Genomic DNA, 24838 nt, shown 5'->3' with positions numbered 1-24838 from the left:
TACCTCAAAAATTTGTTGAAGGTTTCTTTTTTATTGAACAAAATAATTTAATACCATGCACAAGTGAGTTGATTTAAAAGCAACATAACAATATTTATTATAATTTGATACTTTCGTGCATCATATACAGTTATGTTCAAAAAATCTGGCCATTTATTTTTCTTTCAAAGCTGTACTCGTTGCCGTGAATCGGACATTTTAATGCTTTGACTTGAAAAAAATCAATAAAAATTATCCAAAGAAGATTCATATTTCTCCGACTTGATTCTATCTATGAACGAGAATACAGGCTTTCCAAGCGGAGATAGGTGGGCAGGTTTCTTTTGAACAAGACTATGTATGAATATATTCTAATATGCTGATCATTTTTTTACAAACATTTCATTTGTTTGAAAAAAGAAATGCTGTATGAAAGAAAAATCAATTTGTTTTTACTGTTAACTTCTCATGTGACGTTATAGATAGCAGTACTAAGTTTTCTCAGGAATGAAAAAACGGGTAAGTTCAAAACGATTTAGTTTTCGAAGAAACAAAACAAGATTTACCTAAGCTATCGTTGAGCAAAATAATACGTTTATGTACAAAATATTAATATGTAAAATTTCCGCCAGATAACCACTTGGCTTCATCAGGCACTATGAATTCATAGGTAGTGACGGATTTTATATATAAGAGACAGCGAAAAAAAATCCCTGAAAGCTGATTGGTTACCATAAGTTACCACAGCCAATCCCCTTCAATCACAAACCAGAATATAAGACAGAAACAAAAATCGCTAATTCCCTTTTTACCCCATGTAGGCACCATATACATGTATTGTATCTATTTTACAAAATAAGCTTTACAAATAAATCTTAAATATGAATACTAACTAAATAATATAGAATAAATAATTAAATAATATTAAAATTTACAAAAATAAACCTGTACGATTAACATATCCAATCTTTAAGGCTCCTTAATAATTTATTCCACTGTTCGTCAATTAAGTTCTAAATTCCAGTTCATGACCCTACAACCTTCTATTTCAATGAATCTTGCTTCTTTCTTTTTCCTGACTAACTTTCTCTCTTTTTGGCCCAGCACTTTCAGTTCACTCCAATTAAGTAAATATCTCGGGTCTCTTATGTGCTTGTAGATTGCATTTCTGTCTCTCTTCAGCTTAATGCAGTCTTTATGTTGTTTTATTCGTTCTTTCAATCTCTTTCCCGTTTCCCCAGTATAGCATATATCACACTCACCGCATTGAATTCTATATATTACTCCTTCTTTCTTCATCATTCCCTCTTCTTCTTCTCCTTCTTCTGTCCTCCTTCTTCGCTTCTCCCTTAGTACCTCAAGTAACCTCTTGCTTCCTTTTCTGTACTTGGAAATACCTCCAATCTTCTTCAGCGTTCTTTTGGTCCCTCTCGAGAACAAGGGGTGTATCTCATTTTCTTCAACTTTTCCAGGAGACAAGATTTTATCATCATTTATTCTACCGTTTTCTGTTAAAATTTAATTTGATCTCGTGAGTTATATATCTGAAACGAAGGATATCAAACTAAATTTTAAAAGAAAACGATAGAATAAACCAGAGGAAAGGTTTGAACTTGTCTCCTGAAAAAGTTAAGAAAATGAGATAGGCCCTTTTGTCTCGAGAGGGACGTTTTGATGACTTCTGTCTCTTTCACCATACTCTCTATCCCAAACCATATTGTCCTTTCTCTTTTTCTCCTTCTAGTCTTCCTACTCTTTTTCCTTTTTCTTTTCGTCCTTTCCTTGTTTGCCTTAGTTTCCTCTTATCATATCAATTATCCTCTAACTGCCCATGAAAGGCCTCTATACCTTCCTCTGCTTTCTTCTCTCACTTTTCACCATGTTACTAATGAAGTTTATTTTCGTCGAATATCCACATCACTCTTCGCATGCAGTATTTCCCCTACGCACAACTTTTCTGGTATTATTCCGTGTGTATCTTTCCTTCCTTCTTCCCTATCTTCATGTCTAAGAATACTAATGTCTCTTCACTTTCCACTTCCAACTTCAGTTCTGTGCTTTCTTCTTTATCTTCAACCTCTTTCACAAATTTCTCCAGTTGTCTTCGTGTCCTCTTTCACATTCCTATACAATTATTAACATATCTACTAAAAACACTAATATATCACTTCCTTTTGACCTTACTTTCTTCTCCCAATAATTCATGACAATCTCTGCCAACGCTGCACTCAACCTTAAGCCTATGCTTAGCTGCTCTTTAATTTTAACCAATCTATCGCTTATTATGCAGTAACTGTTCTTTCATATAATGCTTAGGGCCTCTTTCAGACCCTATTCATCCTACTACCTTTCATCTGTTCTGTAATCAACCTCATTATATTCTTTCTTCTTAAGCTAGGAAAGATGGTTTTCACATCAACACTAAACATGATGTTTTTTTTTTTTTTTTTCTAATCTGCTCAACTTCCTGCAATCTTCTTTTCAGTTTCACCGAGTTCTTCACGCTATTACTTTCTTGTTGCCCCTTTATTACTCCTACCACTTTCTTTATCTCTTCCTTCAGTGGTTCAAATATATTGCCTCTGCAATCCAAACATTACTCTTAGTTTAATATTTTCTTTACGAATTTTCAGGAATTCCTTCACAACCGGCACCCTATCTTCTTCATTTAAATCTTTTTATACCCTTCTTTTGTGAACGACACTGACACTTTTTCTTTAATATCTTCACTCATAGTCTTGTTACCAATTACCTCAGAAGTTTCATCACATAGCTCACTCAATCTCTCCTTGTACCACTGTTTCTCCATAATCAAACTGCACCACCTTTGTCTGCTTATTTCACACATATGTCTTTTCTCTTCCTTACGTGTCCTCCAATACCCTGTACTCATTCTTTGAAAGGTCCCTCCTTTCTTCTTTACGTTCCTCTTCACTATCACTTTTGACTCTTCTTCTTATTTTCTCTCTTAATTGTCTCTTATATCCAAAATTTGTCACTACCTATGTATTCATAGTATTTGATGAAGCCAGGTGGATAGTTAGCGAAACTGTTACAGTTAATAATTTTTTACAATAAACGTATCGCTTTGCTCAACGAGTAGTTTACATCGGATTTAAGTCTACTGAAAGCAAAACTTGTACAATGGAAAATGATTTACATACACTACTTTTGTTAGAACAGATACAACAAATGACTTGATGAACTTTAGTAGAATAATATTTATATAATTATATCCAAAATTAAAAAAAGAAAAATCTGACCAAAGGGAACACTTGTTACTACTAATGTGTCTTACAGTTTCGGTAACCTGTCGTTGCCTTCATCAGACACCTTATCTGATTGCCGAAACCGTAACATAGATTAGTCATAATACTTTCGGCAATATATCTTTGCCTTGATCAGACACATTATCTGATTGCCGAAAGCGTAGCACAGATTAGTCATAATAGTTTCGGCAATATATCATTGCTTTCATCAGACACATTTTCTGATTGCCGAAACCGTAGCACAGATTGGTCATAATAAGTTTTTGCTTGGTCAAATTTAATTTTTAAAGCTTGAATAAGCAGCATTCAACTATATATTGTATATTTTACTTTCAGATTCGCCATGCAACTGATGAGACTCAATGTGTCAACTGCCCAGAAGGAACAGTTCCAGACATTAATCACGTGGAATGCATCCCGATCCCAGAAGTGTATCTGCGACCGGAAAGCGGATGGGCAATTGGTGCTATGGCTTTCTCCACAACAGGAATAATCATAACGTTTTTTGTAGTCAGTGTATTCTTCAGACACAACAACACACCAGTAGTGAGAGCTTCTGGACGAGAACTGAGCTACGTGTTGCTTGTGGGAATCCTTTTGTGTTATTGTATGACTTTTATCCTGATTCTGAAGCCAACAGATGTCGTGTGCGGTGTTCAAAAATTTGGAACAGGGTTCTCATTCACTGTGGTCTACGCGGCGTTGCTCACAAAGACAAATCGAATTTCCCGAATTTTCAATGCAGGCAAAAGAACTGCTAAAAGGCCTAGTTTTATCTCGCCTCGTTCTCAATTAGTTATCTGTAGTGGACTCATTGGTTTTCAACTGCTCATTAACGGAGTGTGGTTATTTGTGTCTCCGCCAAGGGCAATCCATCATTACCCGACAAGGGATGACAACCTTCTAGTTTGTTCCTCGTATATAAATGCCTCTTATATGATAGCGTTTAGTTATCCTATTTTTCTAATCATTGTCTGTACTGTATACGCTGTGCTCACACGCAAAATTCCCGAAGCTTTCAACGAATCCAAGTACATCGGATTCACCATGTACACGACGTGCGTGATCTGGCTGGCCTTTGTTCCTATATACTTTAGCACAGCCAATCACGTCCCGCTGAGGATAACGAGTATGAGTGTGACAATTAGCCTTAGCGCCACTGTTACAATCGCCTGCCTCTTCACTCCGAAGCTCTACATTATCCTGGTGCATCCGGAGCGAAATGTAAGACAAAGCATGATGCCTGCGCGATATAGCGCCATCAAAAACAACCTCAGCAGTTCGTCACAACGTGTTGATTCGGGAACACAGAGTGACGGTAAGTGTAAGTATTGCCACCAATTTTCTTCCTTACTTGTAGTGTATTTAATCTTTAGTTAACCATAATTCATATACTTATTAATAAACAAGCTTGAATAACTTTAACATACGAGGGAGATCCAAAAGGAACTGAATTGAAAGCGCGCGGTCGTTCGTAGGCGTAGTAGAGAGTTCTCCCACTAGGTAGGTCTAGCAGAGACCTTTCCAAGTCAGTTGCCCATGCGGTGTCTGCGAACGAGGTTAACGTTTGATCGTAGTGTTGATTTTCTCAATTGTTCTCGTTTGCCGCCTGCGAAATCGTTATGAAAGATTTAATGGAACAAAGACTGTATTTGAAATTTTGTTCCGCTTCCTGCTTGATAAATCGCCAACAGAAGCTTAACAAATGATTCAACAGGCTTTCAAGAAGGATGCTATGAGCCACACATGAGTTTTCGAATGGTTTGTACATTTTATAGATGGTGAGATGAGTGTTGAAGATCATACTCGTTCTGCATGTCCTTCATCATCTCGAAACAAAGAGATTATTGAAAAAGTCCGCCAAAAACTCAACGAGGATCGTCGTTTCACGATCGACGAACTTTCAGAATAGACAGGAGTGAGTTGGAACTTGTGCCAGCGGATTTTGACAGGATTTGCAAATTAGATGTCTTGCTAAGTTTCTTCCTCACCGCTCACACATGGTCTTGTCTGTGAACAAGCTCTCAGGGGAGAGCTGTTGTTCACCAGCCTCCGTATTCGTCAGACCTAGCCTCCTGCAAGATTTTTCTGTTCCCGAGAATGAAACAAATCTAAAAGGGAAGCGTTTTGATGATGTATAAGCTGCAGAAAAAGCTTTGCAAACTGCACTGGACGATATCGAAGACGAGAGTTTCAGAGGTATTTCAAACAGTGGGAAAGAAGACTGGACAAGTTCATCGCATCTAATGTAGAGTACTGTGAACAAGATTAAAACAATTTTATAAAAAAAAAAATGATCTGTTAGAACGGAAGTCCGGTTTCTTTTGAGTCCCCCGTCTTAGATACAATCCGGAGCAGTTTGTTAAGATTAAATAAGACTCATGTGATATGCCGTATGTGGAAATCTTATTTCGGCAATCAATTCTGTTGTCTTCAACAGCCAGACAGTAACAAGCTGCTTCGGCTTTACAAATATTTTTACATTGTATTCGATATAGTCCTTTTCTCATACAAGAAACTAAAATCAGCAATAAGTTATTGAAATGTTAGAGTCTACTACACACAATAACTCCCAATATAGCGGTACCAAATTGAAAACTAAATATAGCGTTATTTTTTCCTCATGTTTCATACAACTTAAAATGTTTCACTTCACTCAAGTTACTTTCTTGTTCTTCGTCTTTAACTCATAAAAAGAGGGAGAGACCCAAAGAAGAAGAAGAAAAGGAAGAAACTGCTGTGAAGTGAAGTGGAGCATTTTTAGTTGTGTAAAACACGTGTAAAAAGTATCATCGTAATTTGTATTTATTTTGGTACGGCTTAATTGTGAGTTATTGCGCGTAGTGATCTCTAACATTACAATAATGGTATTACTCGAGCAGACGGTTCTACCAAGTTTTGACACATTTCTTACATTTTCAGGTTAAGTTAGAGCTATGTATTGTTTTTAGCAGAGCATGTACTAAATGAGAAGCTTCATTACTATTCCCTGTTCAGCGTAAGCTCTAAACTCCGATAAACAAAATATTTGTATCCTTTTGCTTGTCACAAATATGATTGGCTAGTGATGTATTACTCCTACTCCCACGGGGAGGAGCAAATTATTCACGTGCATTTTGTCAATACTGTGTCGTGTTTTCCAGATACTTAGGGCAGCAGCAGAAAAGAAAGAAAACACACCAAAGATTAGAAAAATTATTTGAATTTCGCTGGTATGCAATTGTTGCTTAGTGAGTAAAGGTTTCCTTTGTTGATGTTTCACCACAATACTCGCGGAACCGGGTTTCATATGAGCCATCTTTCAGACTTTAAGTAGAACACGTTGTTGGCCAACAGCAAATCAGCGAAATTTAGTTTCACGTGGCTTTGTTTATCGCAGTTTAGAGCTTAGGCCGAACAGAGTTTAGTTGCAAATTGACTTCACGAGGGCTCAGTATAAATACAGTGTAGACGTATGGCATAAAAACTACATAGCATAAAACACGAACCAACTTTTACTAGGTGTCCACTAAAAAACACGAATGCTATCAAACCGAGTGATGGTAGGAGCATAAGAGGAAATGACCAAGCAGTAGCGAAGGAGTGCATTCGTAGGAAGCAGGCGCGTCAGCGACGGAGGGTATACGCACAAACGAGGATACTGGAAGAGCACATTTACACATACGATATTTTTACTATCAGTTAAAATTCATTTCAATATACTGTGCACTGACAGTAATTACTTATATTTACACTCTCATTCTTTCACGAAAAATGTTTCACATCGTATTTTACCTGTAAATTTCCTATTTGGTAGAACCATCTGCTTAAGTGAACCTACGATAATTAATTACCGATTTTAGTGGTTTGTGTGGAAAAAAGAACTAAGTTGAATAAAATGTGGGAAAAAAAAGAAAAATATTGTAAAGCTGATGCTCTTCATTACTGTTCGGCTGTTGAGAAAAACAACAGGATTGGTTGCAGAAATCATGCTAAGAATATAACAATTCTTTTTGAATTCCCAAGGCACATTTCAGGTTAGTGTTAGTTGATCTTGAGTAAACTTCAAATTATCATTGTAATAAATTCTTGTTCTTCTTCGATTAGCAATCCCTTGATTGGTTTGAGGCAAGGATTTGTTTATTATTTCTTACTTTATTTGCTTCACTATCGTTGTTGATTAGTATTCTCTACTTAGAGAATATTAAAGAGTGATTATTTCTATACTTCACTATCCTGAGCCAGATATTTTCTTTCTTTGTAGTTTTTCATTCCTATATATTCTGTATAATTTGATCTGTATATTTTAGCCTTTTACTGGGTATTTTATTCTGTCATTTTCTCTTTAATCAAAATCATCATTCCTCCATATTTCATATTGTGCACAATCATCTAATCTTTTCTTTATAAAATTGTCTTTTCCGAAAAGACAATGTTCCCTTTTTCTCCTTTCATTTCCAATATTCTCATTCGATTCATTATGTATATCCATCTTCTGTGGTTTTACATCCGTCCTTTATGGTACCACATTCGTCATTCTTCCACGATACCATATTCCAAAAGCTTTAATTATTCGTTCTTCATATTTTCCTAGAATTCATGCTTCAAATCCTTACACTACTACCCTCCATATATATCGTTGGCGTTCAGGCAGAAGTCACTAACTCCAAAAACATACGAATGAAATTTGGTACTTCTTCCAGTGCGATAACGATACACAAGGTGAAATACACGACTTTCTAATATTGTCAAGCTAGATGTAGTAAGTGAAATTGTGATGCTAAGCTTGATTATTCTTAGCATAACAATAACATCTGCTACATCTAGCCTCATAATGTGTATCAGAATGTCGTACATTTCACATTGGGTATCGTTATCGTACTGGAAGAAGTATCAACTCCATTCATATGTTTTTGGAGTTAGTGACTTCTGCCTAAACGCTGATGATATGCTTTCGTTAGTCATTTCTTGACTTCTATATTGATGTTTTCGGTCAGATTTTTTTCTCTTCAAATGTCATTTCCTTAAGCTATGCTGGATTTTATACATTTTGTTTGCACCTTTTATAACTCGTTATTTTACTCTCTAAGTAATGAATACTCACACTTCTTCCATGACCTGATATCTTATATTGATCTTAAATTTTCTTGTAGTGTGTATGTGTTCAGCTATTTTAAGTATTATACTGTATTTTCACTGATTATCATAAATATGGAATGTTGTTGAAATAATTGAGAAAAATCTGATAGGCCAAGGGCAGCAATACCAATCCCTCCCCTCCTAGAATATGTATGCGTACTGAAAAAAAGAACGGCTGCACATTGAAATATAGACATAACAGTGTAAGAATAAGATAGTTAATTTTAGGAATAGTAATTTATATTTTAGTCTTAGTTTATTATATAATCAAAACTAGTTTGTTTGACTGAAAATATATAATCCTCTCTTCTATGATTATTAATTTTTACATGAGTTTTCCTCATAAATAGATGACTGGTAATATAGTTGCATTATGTAAAGGTTCTTTATGGAAGTAAGGGGTAAAAAGTACAATTTTATTACTACAAGTTAAGTGAAGGAAACTTAATTAATGTCCTAATTCTGGTAAAATGAGGGAAGAAAACTTACCTAATGTGTTAATTCTTGCTAGCTAAGGAAGAAAACTTACCTAATATTCCAATTCTTGTAAGCTTAAGAGAAGAAAACTTACCTAATATCATAGTTCTTGTAAGCTAAGGAAAGAAAACTTATCTAATGTCCTAATTCTTGTAACTAAAGGAAGGAAACTTACCTAATATCCTAATTCTTGCTAGCTAAGGGGAAAAAACTTACCTAATGTTCTAATTCTTGCTACCTAAGGGAAGAAATCTTACCTAATGCCCTAATTCTTGTAAGCTAAGGGAAGAAAACTTACCTAATGTTCTAATTCTTGCAAGCTAAGGGGAAAAACTTACCTAATGTCCTAATTCTTGTAAAGCTAAGGGACAAAACATACCAAATATCCTAATTTTTTCGAACTAAGGGAAGAAGACTTATCTAATGTCCTAATTCTTGCTAGCTAAGAGAAGAAAATTTGTAGCTTTAAAATTGTAGATTTTAGTGTTTTTACCGATAAAATTGTACTTCTCTCAAGAGTGGCAATTGATTGCATTGTTACAAAGTACGCGTAATATGATTAAATAATAAAGATAAAGTGTTTCCTTCCTCTTTTCTTTACATGAGTAAATGTAACGTAGTAGTAGTTTTTTTTCCTGCAGGTTATATTAACAATCTACAAACAAATGTTAAAAAGATATCATAAATTATATTAGATTAAGAATACTTTTATGCTTTAATTATATGTTTTTTTCTTTTTAATTTAGTTAATATTTTCCTTATTATAAGGTATAAAGTATTTTGTGATGTTTATATTCTGCACTAGAAAAATTAAAACCCTACTAAACTTAAGAAGAGAATTTAGGGTAGTCTATTATGTAGAAATAGTGATGAGTAATGGAATGTTTTTCAAATAGATGAAAATGAACGTCAGGAAAATATCGGATTTTCCCCTGTCATATATTTTCCTTCTCAACATATGGATTTAATTTTTATTTCAGTTTATTAAACTATAAATTTAAAAATTGTATATTTTTAAAACAAAAGTACAAGAAAAATTCTTTATATGATCTACAAGTATAAACATACATTTAATTCTACTTTTTGCTGTTAACTTTACTTTAAGTCATGTTAATAAAAAATTATTTCATTTAATATGTGAACTATATCACTTTAATTTTTTTACACAACTTTCAGAATATGTGTTAATACTGTGAACAGAACTTTCAAACATGACATATATTTTTTCAAACACAAAATTAATTAGGTTATAAAACTAAATACAAAAATCTTAGTCGTATATGATTATTAACGCAAATTGCTAATTAATTGTAGTTTATTTAGTGTAAAACTTTCTGAAATTGTGTGTCTTTTTCAAGTTTGGCAAGAAATATTTTTTCTTGATATAAAATTCTTATCACGAAAAAAAAATCAGAAATTTTGAAAAATATATATAGCATTAAAATTATACTCTTTTCCAAATTAATTATAAATTTTACTTCATTCATCTTCACTCTTGAACTATTACTTAAATAATTAACACTTTTCTGAACAGAGTATATACTTATTTATTAAAATTCAAATAAGGTGTAACAGTTTCTATAACTTGTTATCTTCATCAGACGTTAACTGGTAGAAATATCTGCATAACATTAAATTAATATTCTTGTATAATTTTAATTGTTTCATTTTATAATCAATTTTTAATATGTAACAATCGGATATTGTTACAATTTACTGTTTCATTTTCGATGTTTATTATAACTGATTTTTATATTATTTTCATTTTTCTTTTTTATTACTATTATTATTTTAACAAATTATTCCAAATATCAGTTAATTTTGAAGTTTCCTCTCAATTCAATGTTCTATCATCTAATTTTATTTTAATTGCTCCCATTAATATTTTTTCTCATATCCGTGATTTTTATCCTTCCATTCTTTCTATCAATCTATCCCATAATCCATGTACTTGAAGTTCATTTGTCCAGTTTCCTTTCACTTGTTTCTTTCTTAATCCTTCGCGCTTTTTTCCATTTTCTTATTATTGTTCTATTTTCTTTTTCCACACCTTGAACCCCTCCCTAATCTATATCATGTCCTGTTTCTTTGACATGTTTGTATATAGAGTTATTCTCTCTTTTAAGTCTCACATCGTCCTCTTGTTATCCTACTCTTTCTTAAACATTTTCCCTGTTTCTCCAATGTACGTCTTATTACAAATTTTACACTTCACTTCATACACTACTCATCTTCTTCATTTATATCTTTCTTTCTATTTCTCATTTTCTTAACCGCTTCCAGAATTCCACTTCCTCCTTTTCTGTATGTTTTCACGCCTTCTTTTCTTAATAAGGTCTTCAGTATCTCTGTCTTCTCTCCAATGCTCTCTATCCCATCCCATTTTCTCTCCTCCTCTTCCTTTTTCTCCTTTCTTTCCTTTCCTCTTCTATTTTGCTTTTCTTTATCTTCTTTTTGTTGTACCTATTCTTTTCTGATAGACTGCAAAACTTCTTTATGTCTTATTTCTTTTTCTCCTCTTCACTATCTATTTCTTATAGTCTCCTCTTCATATTTCTTATGAAGTTTCTTTCTGTGCTATTATCTACACCAATAATAATATTATTATTAATAATAATAATAAGAAGAAGAAGAAGAAGAAGAAGAAGAATTTAAGCAATAAAAATAAAATTATATGATAAAACATTGAATTGAGGCTAAACTTCAAAATTAACTGATATTTGGAAAAAAATTATTAAAATAATAATAGTAATAAAAGAGAAAACTGAAAATAATATTAAAAAACAGTTATATACCCAATATTTAAAATGAAACAGTAAATTATAACAATACCTGATTGTTACATATTAAAAATTTAAAAAATATAAAATGAAACAGATTGGGTAGATCTATTGTATATGGAAACATTTATTTTATTGATATTTCTATATAGAAATTCACAAACTAATTACATTATTTGTTAAAATATTCTTCTGATATATGTACATATGATTTCTATTGATTGTAATTAATATTTTAAATAAGTATAAATATAAAATCATTAAAAAATAAATGAAAAAAATATATATTTGATGTGCTAATAAAATTTAAAAGTTCTAAAAAAAATAAAATAAAATGAAACAAACAATTAAAATTATACAACAATATTAATTTAATGTTATGAAGATATTTCTGCTAGTTAACGTCTGATGAAGATAACGTTAAGCTATTGAAACTGATACAACTTATTTTAATTTTAATAAAAAAAATATATACTCTGGTTAGAAAAGTATTAATTATTTAAATAAATTTTACATTAAAAAAAGATTCAATCCAACCAATATTTTGAATTTCCCCAGAATACATGTTGCCGGCTTTTGCCCATCACTATGTAGAAATACCATGTGTTACCTATTTACATAAAATTTCAAAGCCCCCTCGTAACTACATAGCTCACATTTGGGGTGGGAGACTCAGGTATGATCCCCGGTGAAAGCTCATATGTACCAAACCTCATTTAAGCAGTAGGTCCACGTCTCATACAGTTTCAATGCTGAAAGAGACACGAAACTTCAATCCAATCAACCAAACAATGAATTTCCACCAATGAAAAGTTACTTGCTTTCAATATCTCATAGTAAGACTAAACGATACAGACCAGATAGAAAGTAGAATAATTATTTTTTCAATCTTCTAATTCAAAATATTTGATATCTTCAATTCAATACCTTAAACTTAAATAATAACAGAAAAGTGTGACAATGTAAGAACACTAAAGATAACATCAACTTGAATTATCTTTATCGAAAAAGGATCAAGTTGTGGTGAAATAAGCAATTTCTCACTTTTAATTCCCCCAAAGAATTGATCTTATATTTTGTCTATGCTCTGTAGGTTTATTTTCTTTCTTTTTCATTTTTTTAAGTTCCAGGAAAAGAAAGAGAATTAAAATATTTAATGTACTAACCGTTCCAAAGGTATGCACAAGATTTAAGGTTAATAAAAAATAGTTAATAAAACACAAGTTAAAATTTAAAATTCACTGTAATTGCCCATTATAAATGGTCGTTTGGTTCATATCAGTCCGGTATTGAAGGGGTACTTATTATACGAGAAACCTCGCTGTCACCATCCAAGGTGTTCTTTTGGACCCACAAGCTTTGAACTATCGCCCGACATCAAAGTTTCCATTGGAAGCAAACTCGGGCAAAGCATGGACAACACGGGCCTGGTTTGCGTAACAGACCATAATAACTTTCACAGTAGTCGCTCCCAGTATGAACTCATTCTCCTTAAATTGTTTCGAGGTGCGTATGTAGGAAAACCAAGCATGAGAAAGGACCATGACATACCCTTCCCAGTAATTTTATTAGGAGTCATTTTACGACATTCACTCACTTGTAACTTCGGACACAGTACTGTCCACAGTTCAGACTTAGTATGATAGTAGGCATGCCGTTCTAGTCATTCTCCAGATGGGAGTTGTGTTTTTAATTCGGTCCAGTATAAACAGGTTCAATATAAACAGGTTCAATATAAACAATCTTCTATAGAGTTTCAAATGAATAGGTTTTTTTTTTTTTTTTTTTTTTTTTTACGTTCTAACCTTTCATTTGCTTATAATCTGAACCTTTACTCGGTTTAGTATTTTCGTGGAGGAGACATGATTTGGTCCGAAATATAAATAGGAACCTTGCAGAAACCTACAGAGCAATTAGTCCGTTCATTTTACAAATATTTAAAAAAAAAAAAAAAAAAAAAAAAACTTCATTGTAAATTTGGTAATATAAAAACCGGGAAGTTTACTAAAATATAAAACAAAAGAGAAAAACTGTTTAATAATTGTGCTTGTCAGACATTATGATAGAAATCCAATCCCCGAGTCAAAATAAATCCAACTCTTTCCACAGTTATAAGCTGCTCGCAGTGTAAAAGTTTTAGTTTGATTAAGATAGTTTTAATTTAAACCTTTATGAAAAACGTTTTCCCATATGTTTAGCTGATATGACACAGATTCCTGAGCATTGGAAACAGTATATTTTTAAAAGATACGATATTAGCTTTTATAAGCTTTATACCAACTTAAACTTAATCTACAATTATATGTTTACAAAATGCTATAAGGTACATTTACGAACGAAAAAGATTTTTTTACAAATCACTACATGAAGGTAGTTTATGATTGATAGCATTCAACTGTAGAGAGATGACGAAGTAATTTTCTTAAATATTATTTTTGATATACTTATTCTTTTCAGCTCTGGATTTAGACATTAGAGAAGAGCTTCGGCAGCTTAGTTCGTGCGGAAGTACGGTGAGCCGTTCCACCTCGGCTACTCAAACGATGAGCTGCCAAGAACTGGCGGTGCACTTCTCCTCACAACATACCTTAAACAACGTCGGAAACGGCCCAATACAAGAAGTGCCCGATGTACAATTGTAGCAGGCGGAAAAGCTGCCCTGTCAATCGGCAGCTACGTCTTCTTGGCAGCGAAGGACACTGTGCACTTCGAAAGATGGCAAGAAAATTGTGTATATATGGCGAGATAAGAATGGACTACAAGAAACTGATTTGTGAAGAAATTTTATTTATTGTACATGTACATATATACATATATTTTTTCCCCATTTCTTCAGCGATGACTGATATTTTTGTGAAAGTGAATTTCTTCAAGTGATATTTCTCTAAACGAAACAATACAATGTGAAAAACGAAACTAGCTCTTCTTATCTAACACAAAGAAACAGACAAATAATAAGAAAACGAATTTCTCATGTGTCAACTCGTTTTTTTTTCTTGAAAAAAGGCCATACAATATCAATATAATATATATAAATATATATCTATGTTGTATTACTGTTACATGTATATAAAATATTGTTCATAATATTGTGTTGTTAAAAAACTATCTTTATTGTTCTTGGACGTAAATAAACATATATCTATATTTATAATATCAAGGCTGAACATTGTGTGAAAGGTAAAATTTAATCGAAGTCCATGCTGAAGCATATAATCATATATATATATATTTATCTAGAATTTTCAAAGTCAAAGAGTCCTAGTTGAAGAATTGTTGTTAAGATAATCGGGAGGAAAAGAAGCGTTTATTAGGGTCCAATTAAAAAAAAATTAAATATGGTAATTGCTCTTATATTATGGTAAACTAAACTGATATTATACTGATACAAATTTTAACTTTTAAAAATAAGATAAAAATGAATACTCTTTTTGTGAGATTCAATATTTACAAGTCCATTCTATTAGAAAATAAAAAAAATGTTTCCATTTATTTCTGAGGTTGTTGAATACTATTAGAATTGAAACAGATTATTGTAACAATATGGTTGGTTAGGAAATAATTATATTTCTTAAGTTTTATTTTCACTATGAAGTAATAAATTAAAAATTTCTGCATTATGGTTTCTTCGTATAAATAAGGACAATAGCATAATTGAGCCCTATGCTATTTTCCATTTTGTACGAAAAAATTATTAAATGTAACTTTTTTTTTAGGTTACAGCAAAAATGGTATAATTTAACTTCCTGGTACAGAGAAAATATTTTTTTTTTTTTTTATTTTCTATTTTTAAATTGATCTACTTGACTTTCTAAAATTCTGTTAAATTGTTTTGAATATGTTTTTGTCCCTTTGAAAACTGTTTCTAATGATAAAAGAAAAAAAAAAAGTAGTGCAGACTTGTTGAGCGGAAGATGAAAATATTATTTATTACTTATTCTTATTCTGTAAGTGATATTTGAATTATAAAATAAATAAATATATTATATATACAGAGTTTTGTTTATTTTTTTCTTTCCTGCTTTAAAGTGCTAATAAACTTATATACAGTATGGCGCTAAATTCGTTGTACAAAAGCAGAGGAGTGATTCCTGAGAGTAAAACAAAAAAGTTCCAATAAACATAGGGCGAAAACCCCATCGTTTACGTGTTATAAGCTGCCAAAAACATGAAAAAATGAATTTTAAAGGTTCATAGCTCCAAAACTATGGGACCTACCGTAGTCGGGTCTAGACTTCACTTACGAACTAGTGTGTGCCCTATCCAAAAATGCGTGTTTCAGAATCCTGAGGTGCTTCCAGAACAATTTTTATAGAGGGAGTTTCACTACGGGCCTATGATATAAAGTACTCTCCAAATACCTCCATAAAAATTATTGCGTGAGTACCTTAGGATTCTAAAACATGTATTTTTGGATAGAGCACATACTAGTTCCTAAGTGAAGTCTTTACCTGACTACAGTAGATCCCATAGTTTTGGAGCTATGTAACTTTAAAATTCATTTTTTCATGATTTCGGAAGCCTATAACACGTAAACGATGGGGTTTTTGCCCTATGTTTATTGGAACGTTCTTGTTTGTTTTACTCTCAGGAATCACTCCTCTGCTTTTGTACAACGAATTTAGCGCCATACTGTATAGATAAACTAATAACAGGAGTTGAGATATGTTATATTCAACTATTGAACAATAAGAAAAAGACGGTATGACTTCCCATAAAACTGGGATGTTGATACAGTAAGATTGAAATCTAACACAATGGTAACAAAGAGCCTATCTGGTTGCAATGATGTGAACAGACTTTGGGAGAGATAGCTGAAATTCAACTCAAATGTAGAAGAGACTGTGTAGATTCAATACCCTAAAAGCAAATTGTTCTAAAATGGATGGAACGTAGTCAAAAAAAAAAAAAAAAAAATCACAAAACATTAACATTATTGTCAATGGAAAATCAATGAAAAAAAAAAAGACATTGTTCACATATCTCAAAAATTATAGTAAGGTGATGGCTAATTGAAAGCTTATTGCAAAGACATAATGAAGAGCTTAAAAACTATGTATAGCACGTAAGGTAAATACGGATAGAACATTGTCAAAAGTCAAATTGTTTGAGTAAATTCAATAATAATGATAAAGTATATGCATGTCTACAATCTTGCAATAATATATAGTATATGAGTTGACTGAGCCATAACAAACAGAAAGCAGATGGACCACGTTCCCCTGATGCAGTATTTGGAGAGAAGCCAAAAACAATATCCTAAAACATTAACACATGAAACATTCATAAAGATCAAAAGTTTAAATATATCAAATAAAGTTACAGATTTATTCGTATTGGAAATTCTTGACAATTGTAAATGAATTTACAATCAGATTCCAGACAGTAAGAAAAGAAAAAAGAAAAAGAAAAAGTTATTGATTGCAATTTAATGAAGACGTAAGAGGTAAGAAAAGAATCTAAGTGATAGAACTAGTTTCTTGTTTGGAGCTGACAATGAACAATTTAGTACACTGATAAATTTTTTAAAAAATAAATAAATAAAATAAAATAAAACATTCATTGAAATATTACGATTTTATACGATGCAATTGTAATACAAAACTGCTTTGTAGCAACAAGTTTTCGTGCTTATGATAGAAGTCGTACTTTTTTCCCTTAGAAAATACACTTTCAAAATAAATGGACGATTATTTTGACTAGTCCAGAGTGTATTGACAGGAAACAATCCCTTTTTGAGTTCCCATGTACTATTCGGAACACACCATATCTTGTTACTTGTAGTTTCAGCAGGGGTTCACTCATTCTGTTCTATTCTCCGTAAACGAAATCGATTTAAAACAAACGCTTACTTTACACTTAACTACTGGTTTTGCGGTTAGGTTAGGTTAGATCAGTTGCTTTGAATAGAAGTTAATGCCAACTTGCGTCTTATATTTTCTTGGTAACAAGTTGTTGAAATATACGGAAACAAACCACTCGTTTTGGATTAAATTAGTTCAATTATATATTACTCTGCAAGTAGGATGTTTGTTACCCGGGACAAATTCCAATTCTGGTTGTCTTTATCCTACGCTTCTGAGTATTTTCACTCAAGGTATTCATGAATCCTATTATTGTTTTCTTAATAATCTTAATTTAGTCTGTAAAACATAGAGATTATAAGACGCATTCCTCATATACAGTATCATAGGCGTGCGCACGTGGGAGCAAGTGAGGGCGCTCGCCCCACCTAATTGTTTGGCAATTCGTTTTTTTATTATTATTATTATTTTTAAAAATAATTTTCTCAGATAATAAGGATTATAATTCACAAAAACGGACCCTGAAAGACATCTGTAATCATCGCTATACGAAGTAACACTTTGAACTTTGCAATACTTGACCAAAATTTCCCGATTTAATTATATTTCAGTCTTTCTCCCGTTTGTTTCTACACACACACACCTAATACATTATCTGTAGGCTCGTGGGTCCGCCACCTTCCCAGATACTTCAACATCCTCCGGGGCAAATGAAAATAAAAATTAAATTATAAAGAAAGTAATGATTACAAGGTGGTTACGTATCTTCAGGAGTACCGCTATTTGATTTGTTCCCCTAACCAAGAGTCTGCGCACGCCTGTGGTAAGTATGTAAGCTGAACAGAAGTTACGTGCAATCTGGGGCCTATTTCTCAAAACTACTAGTCTTGTATTACTAGCCAGATATTTTTCAGAATAAAATTTTTCACGATTGAGTATACCATAAAATTTGACAAATTAGAGGTATTTGTATTAGTATTTAGAAATAACTTTTACTATTATTCTAGTGTTTCTGCTTGATAATATTTCTCCACTTGTAAAAAAAAAAAAAAGAAAAAAAAGAAAAAAAGAAAGAAAAAAAGAAAGAAAGAAATATTACAAGGCCAGTAGCTTTGAGAAACAGGCTCCTGCACACTCAGAAAACATTTTCTCGTCGGAACAAGGATTCTCGTTGCAGATCAGTATAATTTGAAGTTATTTAGTTCAAAGCCAAAACGAGTAATTTGTTTCCAAATATTTCAAACACTTGTTACCAAGAAAATATAACTCATAAGCAGGTCCATTCAAAACAAGTGACCTAACCCAACAGCAAAACCTGTAGTTAAATCTAAAATATCGATTTGTTTTGAGGTGATTTAGCATCAGGAAAATATAACATAGAAGGAAGAACCTGCGTTTAAACGACCAATAACAAGATATATAACATAATATCTTCCGGTTAGTTAGGAATTACCGGTACATTTCTGGACATCTATGACTGTTTTAACCCGTCACGTATGAGGGATAAGATCCTCGGCAATCACATTACCCGGGAAGGTGGGGAAGGAAGAAAAGAATGGTGAAGAAAGAAAGCGACCTGGGGCCTTCCTCTTAGGTACTATCCCGACGTTTGTCTAATGTGAACCAGGAAAATACAAGAAAAACTCATTCAGGACGGCTGGACTGAAAGGGCTTTTACATCTTTTCGATCGAGTTTCGGGAATCGATTCCGGACCGGTTTCGGATAGCAAGGGCGAACTTAACAAAGGCTTGTTCCCATAAAATACACTCTGAACGATTAAACTAATAAACCATTTATTTTGACTGTATTTTCTAAGGGAAAACTACTTCCATTGTAGACACGAGAACTGGCTGCCACAAAATACAAGGCTATGTAGTTTGATATTATTATTCTAACACCTCAAGTATAATTTTCAGGGGACCGCGGTGGGTCAGTGGTAGAGCGTTTGCCTCTGGTGCATGGGGTCTCGGATTCAAACCCTGCTCCCTCCAAGTGGACCTTCTGGTGGACAAACACCGTGTGGGTGGGTTTCCTCGGGGTTCTTCCACTTTCTTCATTTCACTCATTTCTCATCCTCACGGTCTCCTTTAGCCTAGCCGGCATAATCGTGGGACGTAAAACTCAAAAATTCCAAGTATAATTTTCGATCTCAGAAACGAAATTTCGAGTTTTACATCCTACGATTATGCTGCTGACGCTAAAGAAGACGGGTGATTAAAAAAAAAAAAAGTAAATTCGGAAAAGTTGGTGGAATAAGGAAGCGGGAAGAAACGGAAGATGAAATAGAAAACCCATTGGCACGATATCGTCTACCACAAATTTACTTTGTCTGAGATGGAAAAAACAAGAAACTCTATCTCAGTTAGTGTCCTACCACTACTGAGCCACCATGCCCCCTCCGAGAGTTCAAATAGGACATAACTTTTGTTGAGTTTGATTTTACTACTAACTGGAATATAGTATTGATGTTTTAAAGCATAAATTGAGACCATTACGAAAAGGAAAATAGGATTCACGACTAACTCGACTGAAAATCATAAGGAGAGCCAGAAATGAAATCTGTCCCAGATAATTAAGATTCTAGTTGCAAATTAATGAATTGAATGAACTGCGTTTATACAATACAGATGGTTCGTTTCCGTATTTTTGAAACAATTATTAGCAGGAAAATATAATATACAAGTTGGCGTTCACTTTTATTTAAAACAAGTGACTAACCTAACCTAACTGCAAAATCTGTAGTTAGGTCTGATATAATGATTCCTTTTAAGTCGATTTAATATAAGGAGAATATAACGTAGAAGGAGTAAACCTCCATTTGAACTATCAATAACAAGGTATTAGGTGTTCTGGAGAGCAAAAGCGAACTCAAAAAGGGCTTATTTTCAGAAAATACATTCAAAATGGCCAAAATAATCGTCCATTTAGTTTGAAAGTGTACTCTCTCATTCGTACAGTTGAAACAACCGTTACCAAGAGAATGCAACACTCAACTTAGTGTTAACTTCCGTTCAAAACAAGTGACCTAACCTAACCACAAAACCTGTAGTTAAGTCTAAAATAACAATGTGTTTTAAGTCGATTTAGTATAAGGAGAATATAACATAGAAGGAGTAAATCTCCATTTAAACTATCAATAACAAGCTATGAGGTGTTCCGGATAGTAAAGGCAAACTCGAAAAGGCATTCTAAATGGCCAAAAATCGTGCATTTATTTCAAAAGTTCTGTCCTTATCCGTATATTTGAAATAATCGTTACCAAGAAAATATAACACACAAGTTGGCGTTAACTTGCTTCAAAACAAGTAACCTAACCTAACCACAAAACCTGTAGTTTACTCTAAAATAAAAGTTTCTTTACGTCGATTTAGTATAAGGAAAATATAACGTGGAAAGAGTAAACCTCCATTCAAAACAAGATATGAAGCGTTCCGGATAGCCAAGACGAACTTAATAAAGGCTTATTTCCCTGAAATGCGTTCTGAATGGCCAAAATAACCGTCCATTTATTTTTAAAGTGTATGCTTTCGTTGTCTGAAAAAAGACTTTTGATTTGCTTTCAGTGTGTAAAAACCAGGCCACTCTGAAAAACTTATCCCCATCCCTAGAGCAACATGCCGGCTACACCCCTGTCACTTTGATTAATATGGCATTCAAATGTGAGTTAATGGAGAAAAAAGCATGAAGCAATTATTTATATTACATTCCCAGAGTGAAGCGATGATTTTTTTAAATAATTTCCCTTCGTGAACACTATCACTGTACGAAGATCTGCTTTCTTGATTTCAATCAGTACATTATATTATAGAAAATATCCCAGATGGAGAAAAGAAAGTGTCATATAAGTTACAAGTGTTATTAATGTAAGTCATATAAGTGTTATTAATGTAAAATACTGTATACGATATGCTCTAGAAACGTAAAACAGCAAATAATACCCTTTATAGATAACACTAGCAGTGCTTTAGGCAGGTCCTATGTAGGCAAATAGTCGACAGTTGCGAACTACTAGCTGCAATAAATAAAGTTCAAAAGTCATTGGCTCAAGGTAGTTTAAATTGTTGGCCCAATATTGATCAATCAACAATTTAAAATTCATCGGCTCAACGTAATTTTAATTGTGGGCCCAATGTTGGCCAACCAACAATTTGCAGACACTTAATCAAACAGTTGGCTCCCACTCCTAATCACAATTTTAGTTTATTACTAGTAGTTACGTTGGCCATTACGTTGGCAAATAGTCGGCAAAGTAATCAATTACAACGTAGGCCCAACGTTGGGAGTTGGATAGCCTACCGTTTCTGTACCTATAGTCTGTTCGGTTAGGAGGAATTTGTTTTAATCACCAGCAACAAAATGTCATGTGCATAGAAGAAGTCGAACAGAGTTTCACTCTAGTTTATGTTTCAAAAATTGTATTCCAGTATTGACATCATTGTTCTGTTCAAAATCTTTTGTCGTCGCGAATTCTGTCGAGAGATTTGAAGCTTATAATATATAAAACGATTATCATGCTGTTAAGTTGTATAGTTGCGAAACATAGTCACTTACTCTGAGGGAAGAACACAGACTGAAAGCATTTGAGAACATCATCCTGAGACGAATATTCGGACTCAAGAGGAACGGGAATGGGGAATGGCGGAAATTTCATAACGAGGAACTGCATAGTTTACACAGTTTACCAAACATTATTAGGGTCATCAAGTCTAGGAGACTCAGGTGGGTAGGTCATATAGCCAGAATGGAAGAAAGTAGGAACGCTTTCGAAGTTTTAACGAAAATTCAGTTGGGAAACGACCATTAGGAAGACATAGGAGCAGATGGCAGAACAATATTAGCACGGGCATCTCTGGCGGGGGACGAGGGGGACGCGTCCCCCAATATTTTGAAGTACAAAATATTCAATATTTTAGTCTAATTTAATTTATTTACTAACGACGGGATATCATATAAATAATTATATTTATTTGGAATATAATATTCAGGCTGTGAAACGATTGTAATCGAGTTCTTGATATACCTTAGGGGGTCCGTGAAGGTAAGCAGAAAGGTAACAAATAGAATCGAAGTTAATAAACAGGTTGGGCTAGGTAGTACCATTTAAATCACTTTCTTTGATGCCCCCCCCCCCCTCCAAAAAATGTACATGCCAGAGACGCCAGTGAATATTAGAATGGATCTTGCTAAGGAAAGAAGCCAATGAATAGCTTTTGTGAATAAGGCATTGAACCTCCAGGTTCCACAGAGTTAGTTAGTTGGTGTTGCCATTAGTTGCACGAGATTTCGCGACGGTTTCACTTCTCATTGAACTCTATGGAAGAAAAGTTTTTTTTTCGGTGTTTAATCCTCCGTAAGTCGCTCACTTCCGAATCTGATCATCCTATGCCCTTCTCATTAGTATTTAGTATCAGTGTGTGATTTTTGATTGAGCGGTAAGTATTGTATCCTATTGTAGAAAGTGTTTTTCCAATGTTTATTCCTTATCTAATCATCTTATATCATTTGTATCAGTGGTTACTAACACTACAAAATATGCTCAAGATTGACGGAACGGTACAAATGTGGTGCTTGAAGAACTAATTTACGTGCGTTGAGAGAAACTGGATTTCCATTTGTTAATGTTTGTTCAGCTCCAATAATGTATCTTGGAACTCAAACCCATAGATTAAAAAAAAAAAAAAAAAAAAACACACTGAGATGTAAGATGATCTACAGAAGACCACTGTCTGACATACCCTGCAATACCGCCAAATTAATCGTATTGCTAATCTAACATAAAGAAGATGTACTTTTTTACATACAAATTCAGTACAGTTGTACTTTTTTATAATACAAATTTATATATTAAACGGATACTTACAATGCTATATTTATTTATTTATTTATTTATTTATTTATTTACTGTTACAAATTAAGGACGTCATAATATCACAAATAATCACATTTTAGAGACCTCTACAGCAGTGTTCATAGTTTGAGGGAAATTTCCCTAATCTAGGGAAATTCCATACGTAAATTTAGTAAAAAGGAAAAAGGGAATTTTTCGATAAAACATCAAAAATCCAGGGAATTCTCGCACTGATTGATTGACCAGAATAAATGCTTAATCTTTTGTTTTATTATTATTCTTTAGAAATAAACCAAAACAATAGGAATACTTTGTGTAGGTTTCGTGTGTATGTCTTTCAAAGTATTCTAATTTTCACCAATTGCTGGTTGAGTGCATCTGTGCATATCTTTTGTTAAAAAAGCGAGGAAAAAAGTAAAAGCACAGAAGCAAAACAAATGTGGTTGACACTTCCTTTAATATAGTTAAATTAATCTTAGCATACAACTTCTGTCATATTAATTGCACACTCAACAGACTAGGAAAAATTTGATAAGAAAAGAGAAAATTTTGTGTCAGTCGAGAAAATGTTTCTTTAGAAAATCTACGAACACTGCTCTACAGCACTAAAAACGCAAATGAAACAGCCACGGCAATTCACATCCAAAGAGTAACTTAGTGTTCGACGTAAAACTCGAAATTTCATTTTTGAGCTCAAAAATTATACTTGAGGTGTTAGAGTAATAATATCAAACTATTTTGTGGTAACCAGTTCTCGTGTCTATAATGGAAGTTTTTTTCTTACAAAATACAATTTTAAAATAAATGGACGATTATTTTAATCATACAGAGTATATTTTATGGAAATAAGCCTTTTCTGAATTTGCCCTCACTATTCGGAATTGGTCCGGGATCGATATCTGGTGAGAACACTTGATCGGAAAGCTATAACAGCTCTTTCAGTCCAGCCACCCTGAGCGAGTGTTTCTTTGGTTTTCCTTGTTCACATCAGGCAAACGACGGGATAGTACCTAAGGTGAAAGTCCCAGCTCGCTTTCTTCCTTCACCATTCTTTTCTTCCTTCTCGGGCAATGTGTTTGCCAAGAATGTTGTCCCTCATACATGACGGGCTAAAATGCCCATAGATGTCCAAAGCCCAGAAATGTAATTCCTAACTATCCGGAAAACCCTATATCGGGTTCATTTCTTCAATGTTATATTCTCCTGATATTAAATCGGCTTAAAACAAAATCGATATTTTAGATTTAACTACAGGTTTTGCTGTTGCTTTAGTGAAGTCACTTGTTTTAAATTGAATTTAACACCTACTTGTGCGTTATATTTTCTTGATAACATGTGTTTGAAATATTTGGAAACAAATTATTCGTTTTGGGTTAAATAACTTCAAATCATATTGATCTGCAACTAAAATCCTTGTTTCGAGAAATAAATGTCTGAGCTTCCGGGGGCCTGTTTCTCAGAGCTATTAGCCTTGCAATATGTTTTTATACAAGTGGAAAAGTACCATGATGCAGAAACACTAGAATAATAGTGAAAGTCGTTTCTAAATATTAATGCTAATG

General features: G+C 33.2%; 1 protein-coding gene across 2 annotated transcripts in view; it reads left to right on the top strand.

The window, feature by feature from the left end:
- LOC145672080 (metabotropic glutamate receptor 4-like) overlaps positions 1 to 15034 on the top strand; it is a 489770-nt gene extending 474736 nt beyond the window's left edge. The window contains exons 9-10 of one of the 2 annotated variants that reach the window (XM_081741333.1): positions 3585 to 4566; positions 14081 to 15034. In XM_081741333.1, coding sequence (XP_081597459.1) covers positions 3585 to 4566; positions 14081 to 14265 — 1167 coding nt within the window. In that variant the 3' untranslated portion in view covers positions 14266 to 15034. Of the gene's footprint in view, positions 1 to 3584; positions 4573 to 14080 lie in introns of both variants that reach the window. The other variant, XM_081741332.1, reaches the window with a different exon arrangement.
- The last annotated feature ends 9804 nt before the right edge of the window (positions 15035 to 24838 follow it).

The sequence above is a fragment of the Thermobia domestica genome, chromosome 15 (genome assembly GCF_964235325.1).
Source record: "Thermobia domestica chromosome 15, izTheDome1.hap1.1, whole genome shotgun sequence".
Classification (NCBI taxonomy): Eukaryota; Metazoa; Arthropoda; class Insecta; order Zygentoma; family Lepismatidae; genus Thermobia; species Thermobia domestica.
This window is presented reverse-complemented; position numbering and strand designations above follow the sequence as displayed.